The sequence below is a fragment of the Miniopterus natalensis genome, chromosome 7 (genome assembly GCF_054644295.1).
Source record: "Miniopterus natalensis isolate mMinNat1 chromosome 7, mMinNat1.hap1, whole genome shotgun sequence".
NCBI lineage: Eukaryota > Metazoa > Chordata > Mammalia > Chiroptera > Miniopteridae > Miniopterus > Miniopterus natalensis.
The window spans coordinates 20,469,857-20,489,096 of NC_142087.1; the positions used below are offsets into that span (position 1 = coordinate 20,469,857).

General features: G+C 41.9%; 1 protein-coding gene across 1 annotated transcript in view; it reads left to right on the plus strand.

The window, feature by feature from the left end:
- Positions 1-19,240, plus strand: part of PLCB1 (phospholipase C beta 1) — a 531,624-nt gene that overhangs the window by 445,414 nt on the left and 66,970 nt on the right. The window contains exons 24-27 of the mRNA XM_016212033.2: positions 7,545-7,677; positions 9,876-9,929; positions 12,956-13,175; positions 15,663-15,843. Of these exons, the coding sequence (XP_016067519.1) occupies positions 7,545-7,677; positions 9,876-9,929; positions 12,956-13,175; positions 15,663-15,843 (588 nt within the window). The remainder of the gene's footprint in view (positions 1-7,544; positions 7,678-9,875; positions 9,930-12,955; positions 13,176-15,662; positions 15,844-19,240) is intronic.

The following is a 19,240-nucleotide window of genomic DNA, read 5'->3' on the forward strand; positions in this document are numbered from 1 at the left end:
CCTAGGTCCCTGAGATTACGGGGACCCTTTCGCTTTGCTGACTTTTCCAAGCCTTATCTTTGCAACAGACATCACCTGTCAAAAAGCTACTTGGGGAGAATGTAACACCCGTGGATATAAAAATGCAGAAGTAGAATTTTAGGTCAACTTTGTTTTTCTTTCCCCTCTAAAAAATGCTGATCAGAAAGGATTTTCAATAAATGGATAATGTTGGTTAAACTTAGAGAAAACTTGGACCTTTTCAGTTTTAGAAATAATTTAAAGACATTGAATCAGATAGATTCCATCTGGTCTAACAGGAAAAAATACAGTTTTTTCTTTGACATGTCTAAACCCATAACTGACCTCATTTTTGAAACTCAAGAAAAAAGTCATTTGCCCTCCCCATGGCATACTAGGAAAGAGTCCTTTCCCACCTCTGAACACCAGTGTGCCCTTTCTCTGGTCCTGCAGTGATGTAAGCTTATTTGAATGAGGCCACTGAACATAAGTAGCTGTGGTTTTCTCGGAAGAAAATTCTATCTAGGACATGGCAGGCACGGGAGACACTATTTTAGCAGCGAAGAACGTTTTTAGTAGAATCCTTTTAACTTGTAGTTATAAAGGTCATTTCTATTTGAAAATTAAAGACTTCATTGGGCTGCAAAATATTCCCACATTTGTAACAGTCTAATAAGTTATCTTCATAGAGTAATTTGCAAACCAAATAAGTAGGAAAATTAAAAATTCCTCCATGCTTTGGACAATAAATATTTATTTCATATTATGTGAAATATATTTATATTTATATATAATTCCAACATATGTGTGTTGGAGGTTAAGGAATAAAAGAGATTAGAGTTGCTGGATTTATTTGAAATCTCTCTTAAAGTTGACATTCGGGGTAGTGGGTGAGTACAGTTGTAGAAAGTTGCCTAATCTGAATAACAAAGGCTTTATAATATGTTTAGCTATTTCTTTAAATAAAAGGTCATATAAAAACTTTTAAAACAATAAACAAAAGAAACAAAAAATCCTTCAGCAATCTTGCAGATACTGGTAAAATTTTTGGTCTATGGTCTTCTACATATATTTGTTTTCTAGCAAAAATTTTTAATTTAAAAAACTGTTTCACAGCCCTAATACTTTAATGTGGTTACAGAGATGCCTAATGAGATACCCATAACACTTTTTATTTTTTATTTTTGAAATGTACCTGTAAAGAGACAAAAGTCACCATCCAATGTATTGATTACAGAATATTATTGGACAGTGATAATTTCCAAATGCAATATTTGCTAAAGCACGTCAAGAGGTGGAGAAAAAAATAAATATTAACTGAGCCCTTACTATGTTCCTGGCACTGTTCTAAGCCCTTTAATGTATTAACATGTTTAAGTCTTAAAACATCCACATGTCTCAATTGCTACTATTCCCATTTCACAGATGAGGAAAGTGAGGCGCTGAGAGGTCCAGTTTGTCACCAGTGCCACACAGCTAGTGAGGGGCAGAGTCAGGATGGAAATCCAAGCCACTTGGCTCTACACCAGCACTCCTGGAGGTTTAATGCGCAGATCAGGGCATCAGGATAAAATGTTCCTGATTCAGTGGCTCGGAAGCTCTGACCGGCCCCAGGCAATGGGAGAAGGCTGCCCCGTGAGCACTGAGTAGGAAAGGTCTGTGCTGCACCACATTGCTCCACATGCCTCGGTAACAAAACTAACTCCCCAGTAACCTTTTAATGAGCACTAGCCCTCATTCATCTTCCCGTCCCCGCAGCAGGTTACCTGGATGACTGAGCACAGGCCAGAAGACCTTTACCTGAAATAGTAACATCCTTTGAACTGAATTTCTTATTGACTCAAATGTCAAGATTCCCCCGTTTAAGTCACTGGGGGAACTTCTTCAATGAGTTAGGTTTATATATATGGGGTCTATTTGACCAGTTGCATACCGGCTGCTGGCCAACATAGATAACCATGTCTCCCAACTCTAGACTTCAAGTTATAAAGGCTCCCTTCAGTCAACAAGCCTTCAAATCCACCCCTGGGGAAAGTTAGGGTCTAAGACAGAGCACAGGCATCCCTTGGAGACAGGTCGATTTGGTTCCAGGCCGTCACCAAGTGAGTGTCACAATAAAGCAGGTCATATTTTTTTTTTGCTGATGGAAGGTCTTGCCTGAAAAGCACAGTAAAGTGAAGCACAAATGTGTGCCTGCACCTGATAGTCCAACCTTACTCAGCTCTCAAGGACAACGGCTCTGTTCTCAAGACTCCCCTCTATTATCTGTGCGTAAGATACAAGAGCAGGCCTGTGAGTGGGTTCCACGTTTCGATGTTGAAAAAGGAGAGTTGTTTGATAATACTAAAATTTTATTTATTCTAAGAGGCCTACTTTTTAAGTTATCAGATTCATGTGAGCTGAAATTTATGTAAAATCGTTTATTTCCTAATTTAGTGTATGGCACCGTGGATACCTTCAAAGGGATTTGAGTATTTGAAAAGAAAAAGCCTTATGGCCTAGTGTGAATTTCACCAGTACAGTAACCCAACAGCAAAACCCCCGGCTGGTTCTGTCACGCGGGCACAGTAATGAACTCAGCAAGGCCTTGGGCGCCGTTTCATTTTTCCAGCACAGAAGCTTAATACTCATCCATGGCCCGAGAACTGGGTGATAAAATCAAAGATGAGGTTTACTGGTCATGTTTGGTTCTCCTTAAGTGAACATCTCCCTCCTCAAATAATAATTTAGCTAAATACCAATTTATAGAAACACCTGTTTCTCCCAGCCCCTGAACTTTAAAGCACCCAAAAAATAGGAAGAGAAAATTTGTCTTTCGGGGGCTGGCCTTTAGGGAACAACACTGCCCCTTTCATTTCTGTGTGGCTCTGGCATTTACAACGTCCTTTCATCGGGTGCCCTGGATAAATCTGGACCCCAGTTAGGATAAATACATAGTCCCCATTTTTAGAAAAGGAAATGGTTGCTTATAATGGTAGAGAGACTTGCCTAATGTCGTTGGCCAATGAACGGTGCAGTTGGGGCCTTTTAATATGAGATTTCAAGAGAAGACCATATATTCACTTGAGTTGAAACTACTCAATGGTTGGGTCAATTCCCCAGCTGCTTTTACCAAGCTCCTCCATAACAATTTGTAAAACTTCAATGGACTCTAATGAGGGGCTTAGTTTCCTCTGCCTAAATCGGTAATGAATCCAGAAACTTGAATTTTTTCATCCATGCCGTGCCCAATGCCATATAGATTATAAAAGTGTGACTCTTGATGACAGAGCTTTCCACTCTGCTTTAGAGCAGGGCTCCTCAAATTTTAATGTGCCTGCAACTAACCTGGGAATCTTGTTACACTGCAGATATATAGTCATCTATCCATCCTTCTGTCTATCCATTATTCCGTCTTATTTTTGATGCATTTCAAAATAGGTTGCAAGCATAAGTATATTTCATCCCTAAACACTTTAGAATGAATATGTCAGGATATCGTTGTTAGAAATCATCCGAATCTCTTAGAAACTTGGGGCAGATATATTATCTTATTTCATTCAGCTAATAGAAGTTTAAGGTACAAATTATACATGTGTTTGAGGAAGCTCTTTCTTGAGGGAAAGACTGGGTCTGACAACCACACTCACTGCTCACATTTGTGCGAAGTAGACTAGATTTCTGCTTGGTGAATTATGAGTCTCACCCTTAATATTCCAGAAAAACTAATGGTCTTACCCCTTACCCATCTGGAGTTCAAATCAAGTTGCTGTATTGTAACCACTACGTGGCGGGGCTGCAGTTTTTAAATGACTCAGGCAAGGACAGCATGACCCAACGCCCCCAACAACTCAGTCACGCGTTTGGTATTTGCCGGACCCTTTACTTACCCCATTAACCACCCAAGTTCCCCACGTTCTAGGTTTCCATAATGCCATAGGTTTGGTTTTGTTTTTATTGAATTCATTGGGGTGATATTGGTTAATAAAAGTATACAGGTTACAGGCATACAATTCTACATTACATCGTCTGTATATTGTATATTGTGGGTTTATTTCTCCATTGCTTGATCTTCACATCCAGTTTCAAAGCGTGGATATAAACTCCTTCAATTAGCATATCAAATGGCATCTCCTCCTTTGTAAAATTTGTAAAAATGGCCTTTCCAGTTATCCTTTCACTGATACACTTATAACATATTTTAAAGGCACTTTTGTTCATTTTTTAAGTAGGAAGAATATAAATACTATTTTTTAATAAAATGTGGGCTTTAAAAAGTCCACTACTCCCTGTTGTAAAAGAAGAAGTATTGTAATATTTTCACTTTGCCACTAGAGGGCAGGGCCCTGCTTCTGCTGTAGTTAATTCTGCGCACCTTCCTCTGCCCAGCTAAGCAAAATTCAGTGCAACTGAAATACTAGCTTCTGACCTTTCTTTCCTTGAAATTGGTTTAATTGGATCCTAAGAGTCTCTCCATTAAACTGATAAAATTGACATTTCTAGTTCTTTGGTGTCTATCACAATTTCCAGCTCGATGTGAAAGGATTCCGTGTTTACTTTATTCAAACTCATAAAAAAGAATATTTGGGAAAAGGTTAGGAAGAAATAAAGTCACAGGGATTGGCTTCCATGATTCCTTTAAGTGGGACAAGGAATTTCGTTTTTTCATTTCAGCTCATTTATCCATAGAGTGGGAATTATTCAACCTTTCAGTGATCTTAAAACATTTAATTATAGTAATGTATTACTATAGCCCCAAACAGAAGCCACACGTGCTTATGGTCATGGAATCTGGCCTCCATCACCTCCATTCCTCCCCCATCAATGTTTCCTTTTCCTCTTGGCCTTCCCCAGAGGCTAATTTCAGCCGGCGGTCACCCTGGAAAGGATCTGGTTCACTCCCCGTGGTTCCATAAACCTGCCCCGATATACCTGGGGAAGGCCCGATGCACACAGACCAGAGGATCTCCCCCCTTAGTCTCCAGAGCAGCAGAGTTTGGCGTCCACAGGCACCCCCTTCAGCGGGGGGTCCGGGGAGCTTTGCTGTATTGAAGTCGGGGGACCAGCCCAAACAGACGGGTTCCCAAATGACCTAGTGCCCTTCCCAGTGTTCCCTGTCCTTCAGCTTCCCCCGTGCAGTGTAAATGCATTTCCTTTATAAATTGCGTGGCCCAACATCTATTGCATTTCAGTCTTCTTGAGGGTCTCCCACAAACCTGATTGCCTACCGGAGTGATGCCGGAGGAGCTAAATGAGTAGACAGGAGCAGCCTTAAAGGGCAGAAACCACTCCGTTCTGCCCCAGAGTGGGAATACAGGCTCAGTGTTCCCTGATATGACTTTTCAAGAAAAGCAAAAAAACCCAACCAGCGTGGCTCAGTGGTTGAGCATTGACAGAGGATCCAGGAGATGGGGGTTCGATTCCTAGTCAGGGCACAGGCCCAGGTTTCAGGCTCGATCCCCAGCAGGGAGCGTGCAGGAGGCAGCCCATCAATGACTCTCTCATCATTGATGTTTCTACCTCTCTCTCTCTCTCTCCCTTCCTCTCTCTGAAATCAATAAAGATATATTTTTTAAAAAATTTAAAAAAGTAAAGCAAAAAAAAAACACGCCATTTTTTGTAAATGTAAAATCTATATTTAAAAAATTGGCAACATTGGATGAGCCAAAGAAAACATTTCCATGTACCCCATTTGGATTCTAAGCCTCCAGTTTACAATTTCTTGCTGAACAAAAAATACACAGTTCTCCATGGCACAGGGATTCTAGGGAGAATTTCCTTGATGGATGGAACTAAATAACATGACTACCCCAGAACATACCCAGCCTAAGGAGCCAGTTTTCCAAAGACAGAGTTGTACATAGTGAGTCCTGTGGATGCCCGGGTTATCGGTTTAGTTCCCGCCACCCCCACCTGATTTCCCACCACTGGTCCCAGGGCCCATCGCTGTCACTAGCACTGAGCAGACCATGGTAGGTAAGCAGGGGTTGTTTGTGGAGTTAAACAAAGTTCTGCCATCACACAGTGGTTGTGGAACTCATGCTTTAAAGAGCTCCTTGTGACAATGTGTCATTATTTTCCCACTCTTATTTTATAAAAGTGTTATAATATGACAATCTGTTTTCTGTAATTACATGACAAAATGTCACAATGTTGGGCTCCAAATGACTTCTGGCTATTTGCTAATATTTTTTTAATGTACTACGAGTAGAACATTGGCATAGCCTCACTGTTGGTAAAATCTGCATGGACCCAAAGGCGACTCTAAGCAAAGGGCTACAGAACATTTTGACATTGGGAAGCATCATTAGCCCTGGCCAGTGTGGCTTGGCTGGTTGGAGTGTCATTTAATCCACCCAAAGGTGGCAGTTTCGATTCCTGGTCAGGGCACATGCCTAGGTTGTGGGTTTGATCCCCAGTCCTGCAGGAGGCAGCAGATCCATGTTTCTCTCTCTCTCTCTCCCACTTCTTCCCTAAAGATCAGTTTTTTAAAAAGCATCATTAAAATGGTATGTAATTACTGTGGCAATCATTTAATAAAAATCAACATTTATTTAACATATTTATTAAATGTTTACTCTGCACAGGGCAGTGTACTAGTTGCTGGAGGGGATGGAATAGAGATTTTATAAGTTTCAATGTATTTATTATCATTATTATTATCATTCATTGGTGGTGTTGTGTAAGCTTAAATGCTTTACTTATTTAACATACACATACTTGCTCTGTGCCAGGAACTATACTAAGAACTTTATAAAGATTAGCTTACTTGGTTTTCTAAACAACTTTACAATATAGATATTATGATCCCCAGCACATATATATCCTCATTTATAAAGATAAGGAAACTGAGGCACAGAGTTAAGTGACTTGCCTAATATCATACTTCTAATAAATGGCAGGGCTAGAATTTAAACTCAGGCAAGTCTGGCTCCAAAATCTGTGTTAGTAACTATTGTATCAATTAGCTACTGCTGCATAACAAACAACCCCTAAATTTAGTGGCCTATACCTCCAGATCCTTAATATTTTTCATGAGTCAGTTGGTCAGCCAGACAGTCCTGCTGCTCGGGACCATGCTCAGCTCATCCTAGCTGGGCTCACTAATGCGCGTGTGGCCAGTTGGGGCTGGCTGACGTAGCACGCCCTTCCCAGATGACCCAGCCCTCCTCCACATGGCCTCTCAGCTTCCATTGCTACAGCAGGGGTCGGAGAAGGAAAAACTCACAAGTGCCCTTTCACTTCTGTGCTTGCATCAAGTTTGCTACATTCTCATTTGACCGAAGCCAATCACATGGTCAGGTCCAAAGTCAGTTTGTGAGGCACTCCCTGGGGGCATAGACACAGGAAGCCCTGAAGTTGGGGTCATTCATACAATTAAACTACCAGCCATAGTTCAACACCATGCTGTTTTTACCCTACTTTCCAGAGTGTTTAAAATGTGATACTTCAGACTCCAAATGAGGTTTGAGAATGCTATCAAATATAGCCTTGTCGGTTTGGGAACGTAATTTTAAAAAAACAGTAAGAAATGTGGAAAAATGAAAGGATGTTTATGATTTTAGGCTGATCCTGGAGAAACACCGTCAGAGGCTCCGAGTGAAGCCAGGACGACCCCAGCAGAAAATGGAGTGAATCACACTACATCCCTGGCACCCAAACCTCCCTCTCAGGCTCTCCACAGCCAACCCGCACCAGGTAAACCCTCAGAAAGGAGAGCTGTGCAACATGACAGAGCCTCTGGTTTATTTGTGCCACAAAAGAGGTAGCATGATTCAGTCACCTACAGCATCACGTGAGCAAGGGTGCATGGACTTAGATGGGCTCCAGAAATGTGTGATAAAGGAATGAATGGATGGACCGATGGATGGACGGGCGAGTGGATGAGTGGGTGGATGGATGGATGGATGGATGGATGGATGGATGGATGGATGGATGGATGAGTAGATGCTAAGGAGACACCTAGGTGCTCACCTGGCTCTGCTGATGACTTATGAAGCCTCAACTAGTTACAGTATCACCCAGGTTTCTGGTGTCTTTATTTAGTGATGGTGATGTCTGCTGGCAGGTGCATGAAGAGCTCTTCAAGCTTCTTGAAAACAGCCCTGCTTTAGAAGCTCCTTCTTAGCTCTTCCACCTCACTAAGCAAAGGCTCTGCAAGAATTCCTTTCCGTGCTTCTCCAGCCTACTTTGCAATAACCTCGAGCATTTACTAGGTGCCGAGCGCTCTGCTAAACCCTTCCTGTGGATTGTCTCATTGAACTCTGAGAATCTGCCTAGGAGGGGAGGGTAGATTCTATTATTGTCCCCATCGGGCAGGTGAATAAACTGCAGTTCTGAGGTGACATAGTACTTCATGAAGGTCACATAGCCAGTGAAGCAGGACATCAGGACTGACACTGTTCCCTGTGATCCTAAAATTCCTCCTTTCAGCTTCTGTGCTCTTACCAAAGCTACACTCATGCCTCACTTCTCAGGAAAATCCTTTGATTTCTAGGCAGCTAACTTGGACATTTAATCTAAGACTGCTTTTGGCGATTACCTGTCGTACGCCTGTCCTGTTTCCCCAGTAGATGGTAGGGTTCCCAGGTTAGGCTTCAGTTATGTTTCCTTTGCAAAGAGCTGGGAAATAGCATGTACTTAGTAACTTTTTGTTTCATTGGTCAATAAAGTAAATAAGGGAAAATAATTTCTTTCCATGAAAGTGTGGCTTCACATCTCCTCCCTTCCTTGTCATGTGAGTGCATGCCAGCAATGAAACCCAGACCCTGTATTTCGGAAGGGAGGGGTATTTCTCATGGGGGAAAATAAGATTTTGAAAAGAACAAATCATATTAAATTTGTATCTTATGTGGCTGGGGCCTATGCTTTCAAGAAGGTTGTTGAGATCAGTAACAGTAAGATGATCGTAAACAAGAAGCGATATTTTCAAATGAAGATTTTTCTACGTCAAATACAAACATTCTGAGTGCTTCTGGACTATGAACAAGTCATTTTAATATGTGAGTAAATATAGGTCTTGTGTTTCTGAGTGTAAAAGAGAATTTAGACTTTTTGCATATGGCTTTTTCAACTTGATGTTTTGAATTAATTTGACTTACAGAGTATTTTTTAAATGGGACAGAATACATTACAAAAATGATTTCCACTTTCTTAGTGTTAGCATCTCTCAGAATCATGGTGTGATTATCAGGCCAGGGAATTAACCTTGTCACAATACCCTTAACTGGACTACAAACCTTGTCTGAACTTTACCTGCTTTCCACTGATGTCGTTTTATTGTCCCAGGTTGCAACTATCCTGTTTCTCCTTAAGTTTTTGCCCAGTGGTTTTGGCATCCACCAGGGGATCTTGCCTGCATTTGATTTTTAAAATTTTTTTATTTTTATTTTTGTTCAAAATATTACTTGTCCCTTTTTCTCCCCAATGACCTGTTCCACCCCCTCCCCAGCCCCTCTCCACACCATTGCCCATGCCCTTGGGTTGTGCATATAAGTGTGTAAATTCTTTGGTTAATCTCTCCCCCTCCACCCTCCCGCCCCCGTCGATCCCTCTGAGATTCCTCCTTCTGATCCATTTTTAAAAGACCACTTGCCATTCCTGATTTTGCCTAAAGGTGGCACCAGCATTGCCTAAACTGAATTTGTTGCCGGCTTTGATTCAAAGTGGAGGGATATCTTTCTTCTCTATAAATGGAGCATACAGATTCCCATTTAACTGTGTTTGCCTGAGAGTAACAAAAGGAGCATTCCTTAGAAGTTTTTTGGAATAATTTTCTCCCCAAATTTGTAATTTCTCCACAAAGGGATTTAGACTCAAGGACCAAATGTTGTTTTACAGGAAAAATGAAATTTCAACTTTGAAAAGAGGTGCTTTACTTTCTCCCTTTGTTTCAGGCTCTGTGAAGGCACCTGCCAAAACAGAAGATCTTATACAGAGCGTTTTAACAGGTAAACAGCCCCGTCCCCGCAGGATGAGGTAGCTGAGTATGAGAGAATGCAAGTATTTAGAGGAGGGAGGATCTCCATCCATCTCTGAAGAATAGCATTATTAATATTTCTTCTCTAAAAATACTTACAGATACACAGTCCTAGCTGAGGCCACCCTGCACAATATGATCACAGAGAAGTGGCCATACGTGGCAAATAGGGACCTATTGGTATAAAAATAATATAATCTCACAAGATATCCATTTTAAAATCCAAACATAGTTTCATCTTGGAAATGTGACCCGCTAACAGGAAGACATGTCTTCCTAAAGTGGTGACAATAAAGCGTCATTTAGAAATGCAGAGTATGATCCATTTGTGGCCGTAGAATACGTAGTGTTTCAGGCCTGTGATTCAGTTTGAAAATATTTTATATTTGGTTAGTTTCATAAACTAGTGGGACTAAAATTGGTACAAGCTTTCTTTAATACAATTAGCAGTATGTAGCAGAGTCAGAAAAATGTTTATGACACTTGGCCCAATATACAACAGAAACATACTCACATGTTCACCAAAAACAGCAGTACTGGTAAGAGCCCAAAGCTGCTAACAGCCCAGTGTCCATAAACAGTAGGGGGGATCAATACATTGTGGTACAGTCACTGACTAAGCTTGGATTCAGCTCTGGGAATAAATAAACTACAGTCACGCACAACATGGATAAAATTCACAAGGATCATGCTGAAGACAAGAGACCAGATGCGAAAGAACACATTCTTTATGATCCCAGCTACATAAAGTTCAAAAACGAGCAAAACGAATGCATGCTGTTGGAAACAGAGTGGAGTATAGCTAATGGGCAGCAGGAACCAAAAAGAGTGCCTCTGGGTGCTGATAATATACTCACTTTGTTCTGAGTCGTGGTTATTGAAACTTGGTCACTTAGTGAAAATTTATAGGCCTTTACGTGTATGATTTATATGCTTTTATGCACGTATTTATAGTTCACCAAAATAATACCTAAAATATGCATAGAAAAAATTACTTGAAAAGAATGCATTTTAAAAAACATGTTTTTAAAGATTTAGTTCCCTGGGTAACAATACAATGTTGACACATACAACAAGAGACAGAAGTGTGAATAGAGATGATTCCAGTGTTATTTAAAAATAAATAAATGCATAGAAAAAAGGCAATGGGCCTGTACCAATATATTAGTCATGACTATCTCTGGGTGGCTTGTTTACAAGTGATATCTGTTTCTTTATATAAATGAACATTCCCTTCATGCTTAAGAGCATATGCAAAGAATAGCCTTCCATCCACAGACTTGTTTTTGAAGAAGTATTTTGTCTGGGATGTTTTTTAAACATAGGTTGGAACATCTTGAATCCTGTTGCTCAACTTGCCGCAGCTGATGTGCTGCACACTGTTCTCAAAGACGTGGGGTTGGATCTGTCGCCAAAAATGCAGCCATTCCTTAGGATTATAAATTCTTCATATAATAAGTTATTATGCAACCACAAGGGGCCTATTTGGGCCTGAGGGAAACCATTGAATAAATCTACCTGGTTTTCCCTTGGCCTCTTTATCAAAAGGAATTGGATGTCAGGAGGATAGGCACATTATAAAAAAGGGAAGCGTATTTCAATTGCTTAAAAACCTCAGCATTTAGGAAAGTAAATTTTTATTCTGATTTCAACATTTATCCACTAGATATCTCATTTTCTATTCAGGTCTGTTGTTATTCGTGGCATATACTATTTGTGAATCTCTTGACAGTTCTAAATATTTATGATAACACGTTTTTCCCCCCAGAAGCAGAAAATTCACATCAAAGCATGGAAACATGTGAACTATGACTTAATCTAGGTCCAAATAGGTGATAATTCATTGCAGTTAGACACCCTCAACGTTAAGCACCGGGTGTTCATGGAGGGCTAAGAAAGGAAATCCTGGCACACTGTTATACTCCATTGGCTATAAGATTCATCTTCATTCCAGAAATGTTAACATATTTTTAAAGTGCATTTTCTAGAGTTGATGAAATATATCAGTAAAATAAAGCATGTTTTAAGGTCAAGTTCTTTCACCTTAAATGTTTTCCCAGCATTGGATAAAATATGTAGCAATGTAAGATGCCACTAACACTTATGGTGCTTTGGGAAAATCACATTAAGGGACTTTCCTTCACTTTATTGCTTTATACCAGAACACTGTGATAAATGTGCAAACCTACCATGTCTACAACGTGACTAGTGCCCCTTAGAGATGGTGTTGTAGAACCTGTGCAATCATTTGTTAAGCATGTACCGGCACACGGCCAGAAACGGTGTTAAATACTCCCCAGGAATTCTTTGATTTCATCATCATAATAAACCTGAACAGTAGGGAAGTATTGTGATCCTGAAGGTGGATGCTATTGGTGTCCCACCCAGATCCCCTTTACCCTCCGGTGCACCTGTCCTCCAGCTGTGCTGGGTGCTGGCTGAGAACAGCTCATAGCTTCCCCGGCTCTTGAAAAGTGCCCCCAGTAGGCTATGCCTCCCCCCACTGACTATCCCAAGTATGCAAAATGGTGACCCTCTTGCCTCAAGGGGAGGCCACCTCTGTGGTACAGTTCACACTGCACAGCTCCCGGTTGGATCAGGCAGGAGCCAGACTCCAGCTGAGACCAAACGCATTGTTGTTTGGCTATTGCCCCTTCCCTATCGTCTGCCCTCACTGTCCTCCTGAGAGCCCCCGTCAGTCAGTCACAGGCACCTGATTGCCCCTCTCGGGCTCTCTTTCTAGGGAACCCAAACTTATAAAAAGAAGTTACAACGGAAGCAATTGAGTCTTTGAGAAATTTGGTAACATAGTCACAAAGTTAGCAAGCCACGGAGCCACCCTGAAACCCAGATATGTTTGACATCAAAGCTCTGCTCTTAAGCTCTGGTTGGCTAGGATCAGATGAACATTGCACAGTAAGCTGGTTGCTGCTCCTCCCCTCCTTCTGTACTTTCAGTCCTTCCAGGTCTGTTAGCTTTTCTACTCATTTGTTGCAGAAGTGGAAGCGCAGACTATTGAAGAGCTAAAGCAACAGAAGGCGTTTGTAAAACTTCAAAAGAAGCACTACAAAGAAATGAAAGACCTGGTGAAGAGACACCACAAGAAAACCACGGACCTTATCAAGGAACACACTACCAAGTACAATGAGATTCAGAATGACTACCTAAGAAGGAGGGTGGCTTTGGAAAAGACAGCCAAGAAGGACAGTAAGAAAAGGTAAGTTGAATGAATACTGTTTCCCTGCTGGCATGAGGAAGAGAGTCATTTACATGGACTTTTTTTCAAATTCTGTACCATATTTTGGACCTATACCACTGCAAGAAGGAAAGCCACCCCACTCCCTCCATTCTATAGCTCTGTCACCTCAGCTCAGTTTTGCCTGTGGCCTGAATTTCTTTATTTGAGCAAATTCTGAGAATAGATATGCAGAGTTCAAGTCTCTGAGCCCAATATCAACTGGCTGACTTCTCATAGTACAGTGGCCAACCTGGTGGGTGTGTAATTTTTCCATGTACCTGGAACCTAGTTGAAGAGACAACTTGCCATACAGAAAAGTGTCAACTATCCTTTGCTGCCCCATTTAAAACCCTCAAAGCCCTGCACAGGTAACCCTAGTGTTTGAACCCAGGGGTCCCCACAGCTCCATGCACCCAGACTTGATGGGGAGAAGCATTTCTCCCACATTTATTCAGCCAGTATTTATTGAGGACCAACTGCATGCCCAGGGGACACAGCAGTTAACATGACCTACACAATTATCACAAGTAGCTGGTAAGGTAATGCGGGAACTCTGTGAGCTTGTGAGCTACCTGTCGGAGAGCTGAGTCAGAGGGGCAGTACTCCATCCTTCCTTTCACTTCTTTACTGAGTAATCTGATCTCGATGCCAGCTAAGCCATCATTTCTTAGAACTACAGCTGCCTTAGAAGCCACCCAGGTGTACTTTTTCACTTCTTCAAGGAAGAAGCTGAAAGCTACAGGCATTAGCATCTACCCATAGTTACACAAACAGTGCCGGTGAAGCTTGGCCTAAAACTTCTCCGAAATTTCTATTTTAGTGATATGTATGTAGTCATTGGTTTAGTCACACATTTATCTACTTATAAGTCTTATCCTGCAAACTTCCAATAGAGTGTTGAAGTTACTTAATAGAAGACCTGTGTGAAAATCTTATGAAAGTAAAGAAAACACAACACACACACACATACACACAGACTGAATGGCTCCCAGTTTTTAGGCCTGCTGTCCAACACGGGAGCCACTAGCCACAAGTGGCTATGAGCCCTTGGGAACTGGCTCAGAGAAATTGAGATGTGCTGTAAGTATAAATACATGCCAGATTTCGAAGACTTTATTTAAAAAGAAAAGAATGTAAAGTAACTCTTAGTTTTAGGTGGACTTAGAATGATTTTATTTTAATTATATGTTGAAATGATAATATTTGGGGTGTATTAGGTTATATAAAATATATTATTAAAATTAATCTTACTTATTTCCTTTTACTCTTTAAGGTAGCTACTAAAAATTTTAAATCACGTATTTAGAAAAACATTAAGTACATGGCTCATGTTATATTTCCACTGGACAGCATCAACCATTTAATATAATTTCCATCCTTGAACACCACATGTAGCTCTTAGCTTCTGAGAAAAGGAAATATGGGTCAGACAATTCTTATGTAATGAAAGGAAACTTACTTGCTTTTCCAAGAGAGACAAACATTTTCCTAGTATTAAATTACAAAAGAATTCATCTCATGGATCTTAAACAGGCAACGTTAGGCAACAGGGGATATTTTCAACTCTGTTTTTATAGAAGATGCAGAAACATCGTTCCCATGGTTATTTTCTAATATGTCCCCTCAACACACAAACAGAGGTCCCTAAGCATCTAGTATCGAGAGACGCCTCAGGAGAAACTTTCCTTCAAGAGGCAAAGCCACTGAGGTTGCCCATGTCTGCCCACCTCCATGCCCCTTCATACACCTGAAAATAACTGAGTAATAAATGGACATTAGGTTCATTAGATTCGCTTTTTTATTTTTTATTGTTTTTTAAATTATTTTAGAGAGAGGGAGAGGGATAGAGAAACATGTATGGGCTGCCTCCTGCATACTCCTACTGGGGTTGGAGCCTGCAGCCCAAGCATGTGCCCTGACCAGGAATTGAACCATGACCTCTTGGTTTATGGGTCAATATGCAACCCCTGAGCAACACCGGCCAGGCCGATTCGGTTTTTATTCATATATCCATCAACTAAATTGAGCTTTCCACACAGTGTGAAGAGCAGATCATATGAGGATAGTTTCCATCCAGACTCAGGCATGCATGATTCTGTGCTGTGCTTAAGACCTCGCTTTCCCCCAGGCGTCTGTCCTCAGGTCAGCAGCACCCCAGCCTCCCCTCACAGTGTCCTTAGGCTGTTTGTCTCAGGCAACCAGGGTTTCCCCAGATGTTAACTGGAGATAGTCATGCTACTCGTTGGGTTGCTGTGAAAGCCTTTTGTAAAGGAGAAAATGCCCGGCACATATTGAGTGGTCAAAACAAATGCCTTGTCCTCCGTGTTTCAGCCTGTACCTGAAGTGGGTTATTGAAATATTGATTTCCAATCAAGTGCTCTCCCTAGGAGGAGCCCTGCTGAACCACCTACCCTGCACCCCGCTATGACCTGCATGTTCTGTGAGTCAAGCTCTGTGTCTCTGCAGATCGGAACCCAGCAGCCCTGACCACGGCTCATCCACCATTGAGCAAGATCTTGCTGCCCTGGATGCCGAAATGACCCAAAAGTTAATAGACTTGAAGGACAAACAACAACAGCAACTGCTCAATCTTCGACAAGAGCAGTACTACAGTGAAAAATACCAGAAGCGAGAACATATTAAACTGGTAAGCCCAAGAAACATGATTTATGTTTGTCTGACTGGAATCCTATTTTCTATAGAAAATTGTTAATGCAAACCTTGGGTAACTTAAAGGGAGTCATCGGCAGGTCCGGCTGGCACCTTCCCTTTGCTTTCTTCCCCAATAATATGATTTTGATGCCAGGTTATGGAGAGAGGTAAGATGCATTTTTCATCTGAAGTGCACAGTTAAATGGTTTTTAAATTGTGGATTTGGATTTCAGATAAAGCCCCAGTGCCTTTGGACACACATGTATGAGCCTTTGTTAAGAAGGCTACGTCCCAAACACCTTGGATTTAGAACGAAACAGTTCATTTTATAGGTACTGGGGAGCATCCACAATTTATACATGCCTTTGAGCTAATGTGTGTTTCAGAATTTTCTGTCAGCTCCGTTTGTAACGACCAGGAATTGTTCTGCCGGGAAATCTTTCTATTGAAAGGCACGCAGGACTGTCAGTTCTATCTTTGGTTGTGGTTCTGAATTATGAACAGGCCTTTTAGGCTAAATTAGACAAATGGAACTGTAATTAAAAAGTGAGGAGGCCCCAGGTAAAAAGGAGTATTTGGGTGATGAGGAAAATTAAACAGAAGACATTTTATCTTCCAAAATTGCTTTGGGAATTAAATACGCATGTATTTTGGTTAAGGATAGTACATTTCAAATGCCGGCACCCACAGTTCAAGGATCCAGAAAGAAACCATGCCATTGATACACTCCCTGCTAAATAAATATTTATTAAAAAGTTAATATTTACAAAACGCCCTGCTAGACACTGGAGGTAAAGAAGACATGGCCACCACACACTCAGAGAACATATATTAGCCAAATATATTACCACGTGATAAATGAAATAATAAAGGTACCAACAAACTGATGTGAAAATACAGTTGTAAGAACAATTTCCCTAACTCTATACACTGATAAACACCAAGAGAATGGTGTTTTTTTTTAAGTAATTGTTCATATTATCATGGGAGGTATAAAATGCATACCAAGGGACATAGACTCTATATACCTGCCCAAATAAGGATCTTCATCTTTAAAGTTCTATATCCAAATAGATCTGCAGCCTGGTTACCCCAAGTGTGGTCCTCCACTCAACTGGGTGCTTGTTACACCTGCAGCCTCCCGGGCCCCACCCAGACCCGCTAAATCACAGTTTGCATTTTAATAGGAGTCCCAGATGACCTGTTACACATTCAAGTTGAAAAAGGCAAGTTTTAGAGCTGTGGGTCCTTACCTTTGCTCAACAAGAATAGAATAAGCCTGAAATTCCTTTTCATTGAAATGGGAAAAGAGCGTGCTCTGCACTGCTGACAGCTTGGTCATCAAGCTGCATGAGTATCCATTGGTGCCCAAGGCACAGGTCCTATGGAAATCGCTTCTGTGATTTCCTGCCTAAATTCACAATAAAAGGAAATGCTTACTTTCAAGTGGCGGTGAGTGAAAATGATGATGTAAGTGTCCCGACCTTATTTAAGTTCTCACACCTCCTAAAATCTTTCCATAGCTAGCGTGAGGGTCTGTGGGCCCCAGGGAAGGACCCCTGTTCCGGGGAAGAGCTACGGGGTGGGGAATCGGCCCTAACTTGTTTATCTGTTTTCAGCACCTGCCACAGGTGGACCCTCAGCTGTGTCTCTACCATTAGGATTAGGTTTTAATTTTGAAATGACCTTGGTAAATGCAGGAAATTCTTAGGGGGGATCCCCCCGAGGGTTCTCCATCACTCTCAGTAATCAGCCACAGCACCACATTCAAGGCTCGACACCCTCCGCCTAGTGGGGGGATTTTGTGCGGACGTCCCTGGGTCGCTCCTCGTCTGGCGGTGCCTGGCCTGACACCGTGTCTTGTCATTTCCCCCGCCTTAGTGGCTTCGAGGGAGGCCGCCCTCGTTTCCTCCCACAGGCATCGCTCTGCTCTGTGCAGAGGCTTGTGTTGCTCTGCCTTGCGTCCCACCTTTCTCCTCGGTCGTGTTTTAAGTCTCCCGCGTGTTCTGATCTCTGCCTTTTCCCACATTGACCTTAACGGCTCATGTTCTTATACATCCTCCTGCCCGTCCCAGCAGCAGTCACTTGTGGGCTCAACCCTGCACTAGCCCCCACCCTCCGGAGTCCCCCGGGGCCCTGCCTGCCCCAGTGTTGCAGGGACAGCTCTGGGTGAATGCCCATCGGCTGTGAACAGACGGCCCATCAGGATGGGGGGGCGATGAGTGCGGGTCTTGTGTCAGATCCCATCATTTCTGGCCCCCTCCCCACTGAGTAGCTGTGTTTCCTCATATACCCATTCACGATAAGATAAGAATAATCCTCATTTCATTAAACGCTAAGAAGAAATAATTTGATAATGTACAGAAAACACTGTTGTAACCGCAGGTCTTCCCTCCCCGCCACAATACATGCGTTGGCTGAGAGCTTGAGCTCCAACAGAAACGTGTGTTGCATTTTCTGACATCCCGCTGCACCCGAGGGGCTCATCACCTTCCTTCTGATGATTTCTATCGGCGCCGCTTGCTGTTGCTGCCCGCGGGGGGCAGCCTTGAACCCCTCCCTCCTGTGGCTGCCCCGCTGCAGTATGTGCCCTGAGTAGCTGTAGGTCAGGAAGAGTCGCCACGGCAGGGCTGGTGTCCTCTGCCTTCCCCCAATACTCTGCCTTGAACATAAGGGTCATTCGTCTTGAGAAATAATGATATAGCTTCCCCCAAAACTTCACATTCTCTGCCAGAGGACAAGTGACAAATGAATAAAAGACTTTCGGAGTGAAATAAGGAGTGAAGTAATGGTCAGAATGGGTTCTTATTTGTCAGTTTTCCTACTCATCACTGGGTAACCCTAATGGAGTCAGCATTTTTCTTCTCATGTCTGTGTGTGTGTGTGTGCACGCACACCTATGTATTTACATATATACACATGTATATATTTACATATATACACATAAATGTATGTGTGCATATATATTGACATATATATGCATTTCTAACTGCATATGTAGTTAGCAATGGTATTTATATATAGTTAGAAGTGGTATTAATTTTAAAGCCCTTTAATTAGGAGCAAATTAGGAGCAAAAATAAGCATATTTACATATGTGATTGGCCATTCGTGCTCCTTTTTCCCACAAACTGCCTGTTCATATTCATTGCCTACTATTCTGTTGGATTGTCTCCTGTTTTTTTTCACCCACAGAGTTCATACTGTATCTTTTCATTTATTATTTTAGGAAGTTGGGCAAGTTAGAGGGTATAAAGTGTGCTTGTATAATCGTTCACTCGCCCACTTAAAATTACGGAAGGTCTACCGTGGTCCTCATACTCGTGGAGGGATTATGCGTGGACCAAGCCTAAATGTGGTCCCTGCCAAGGGTCTTACAGTGGTTGAGAGTA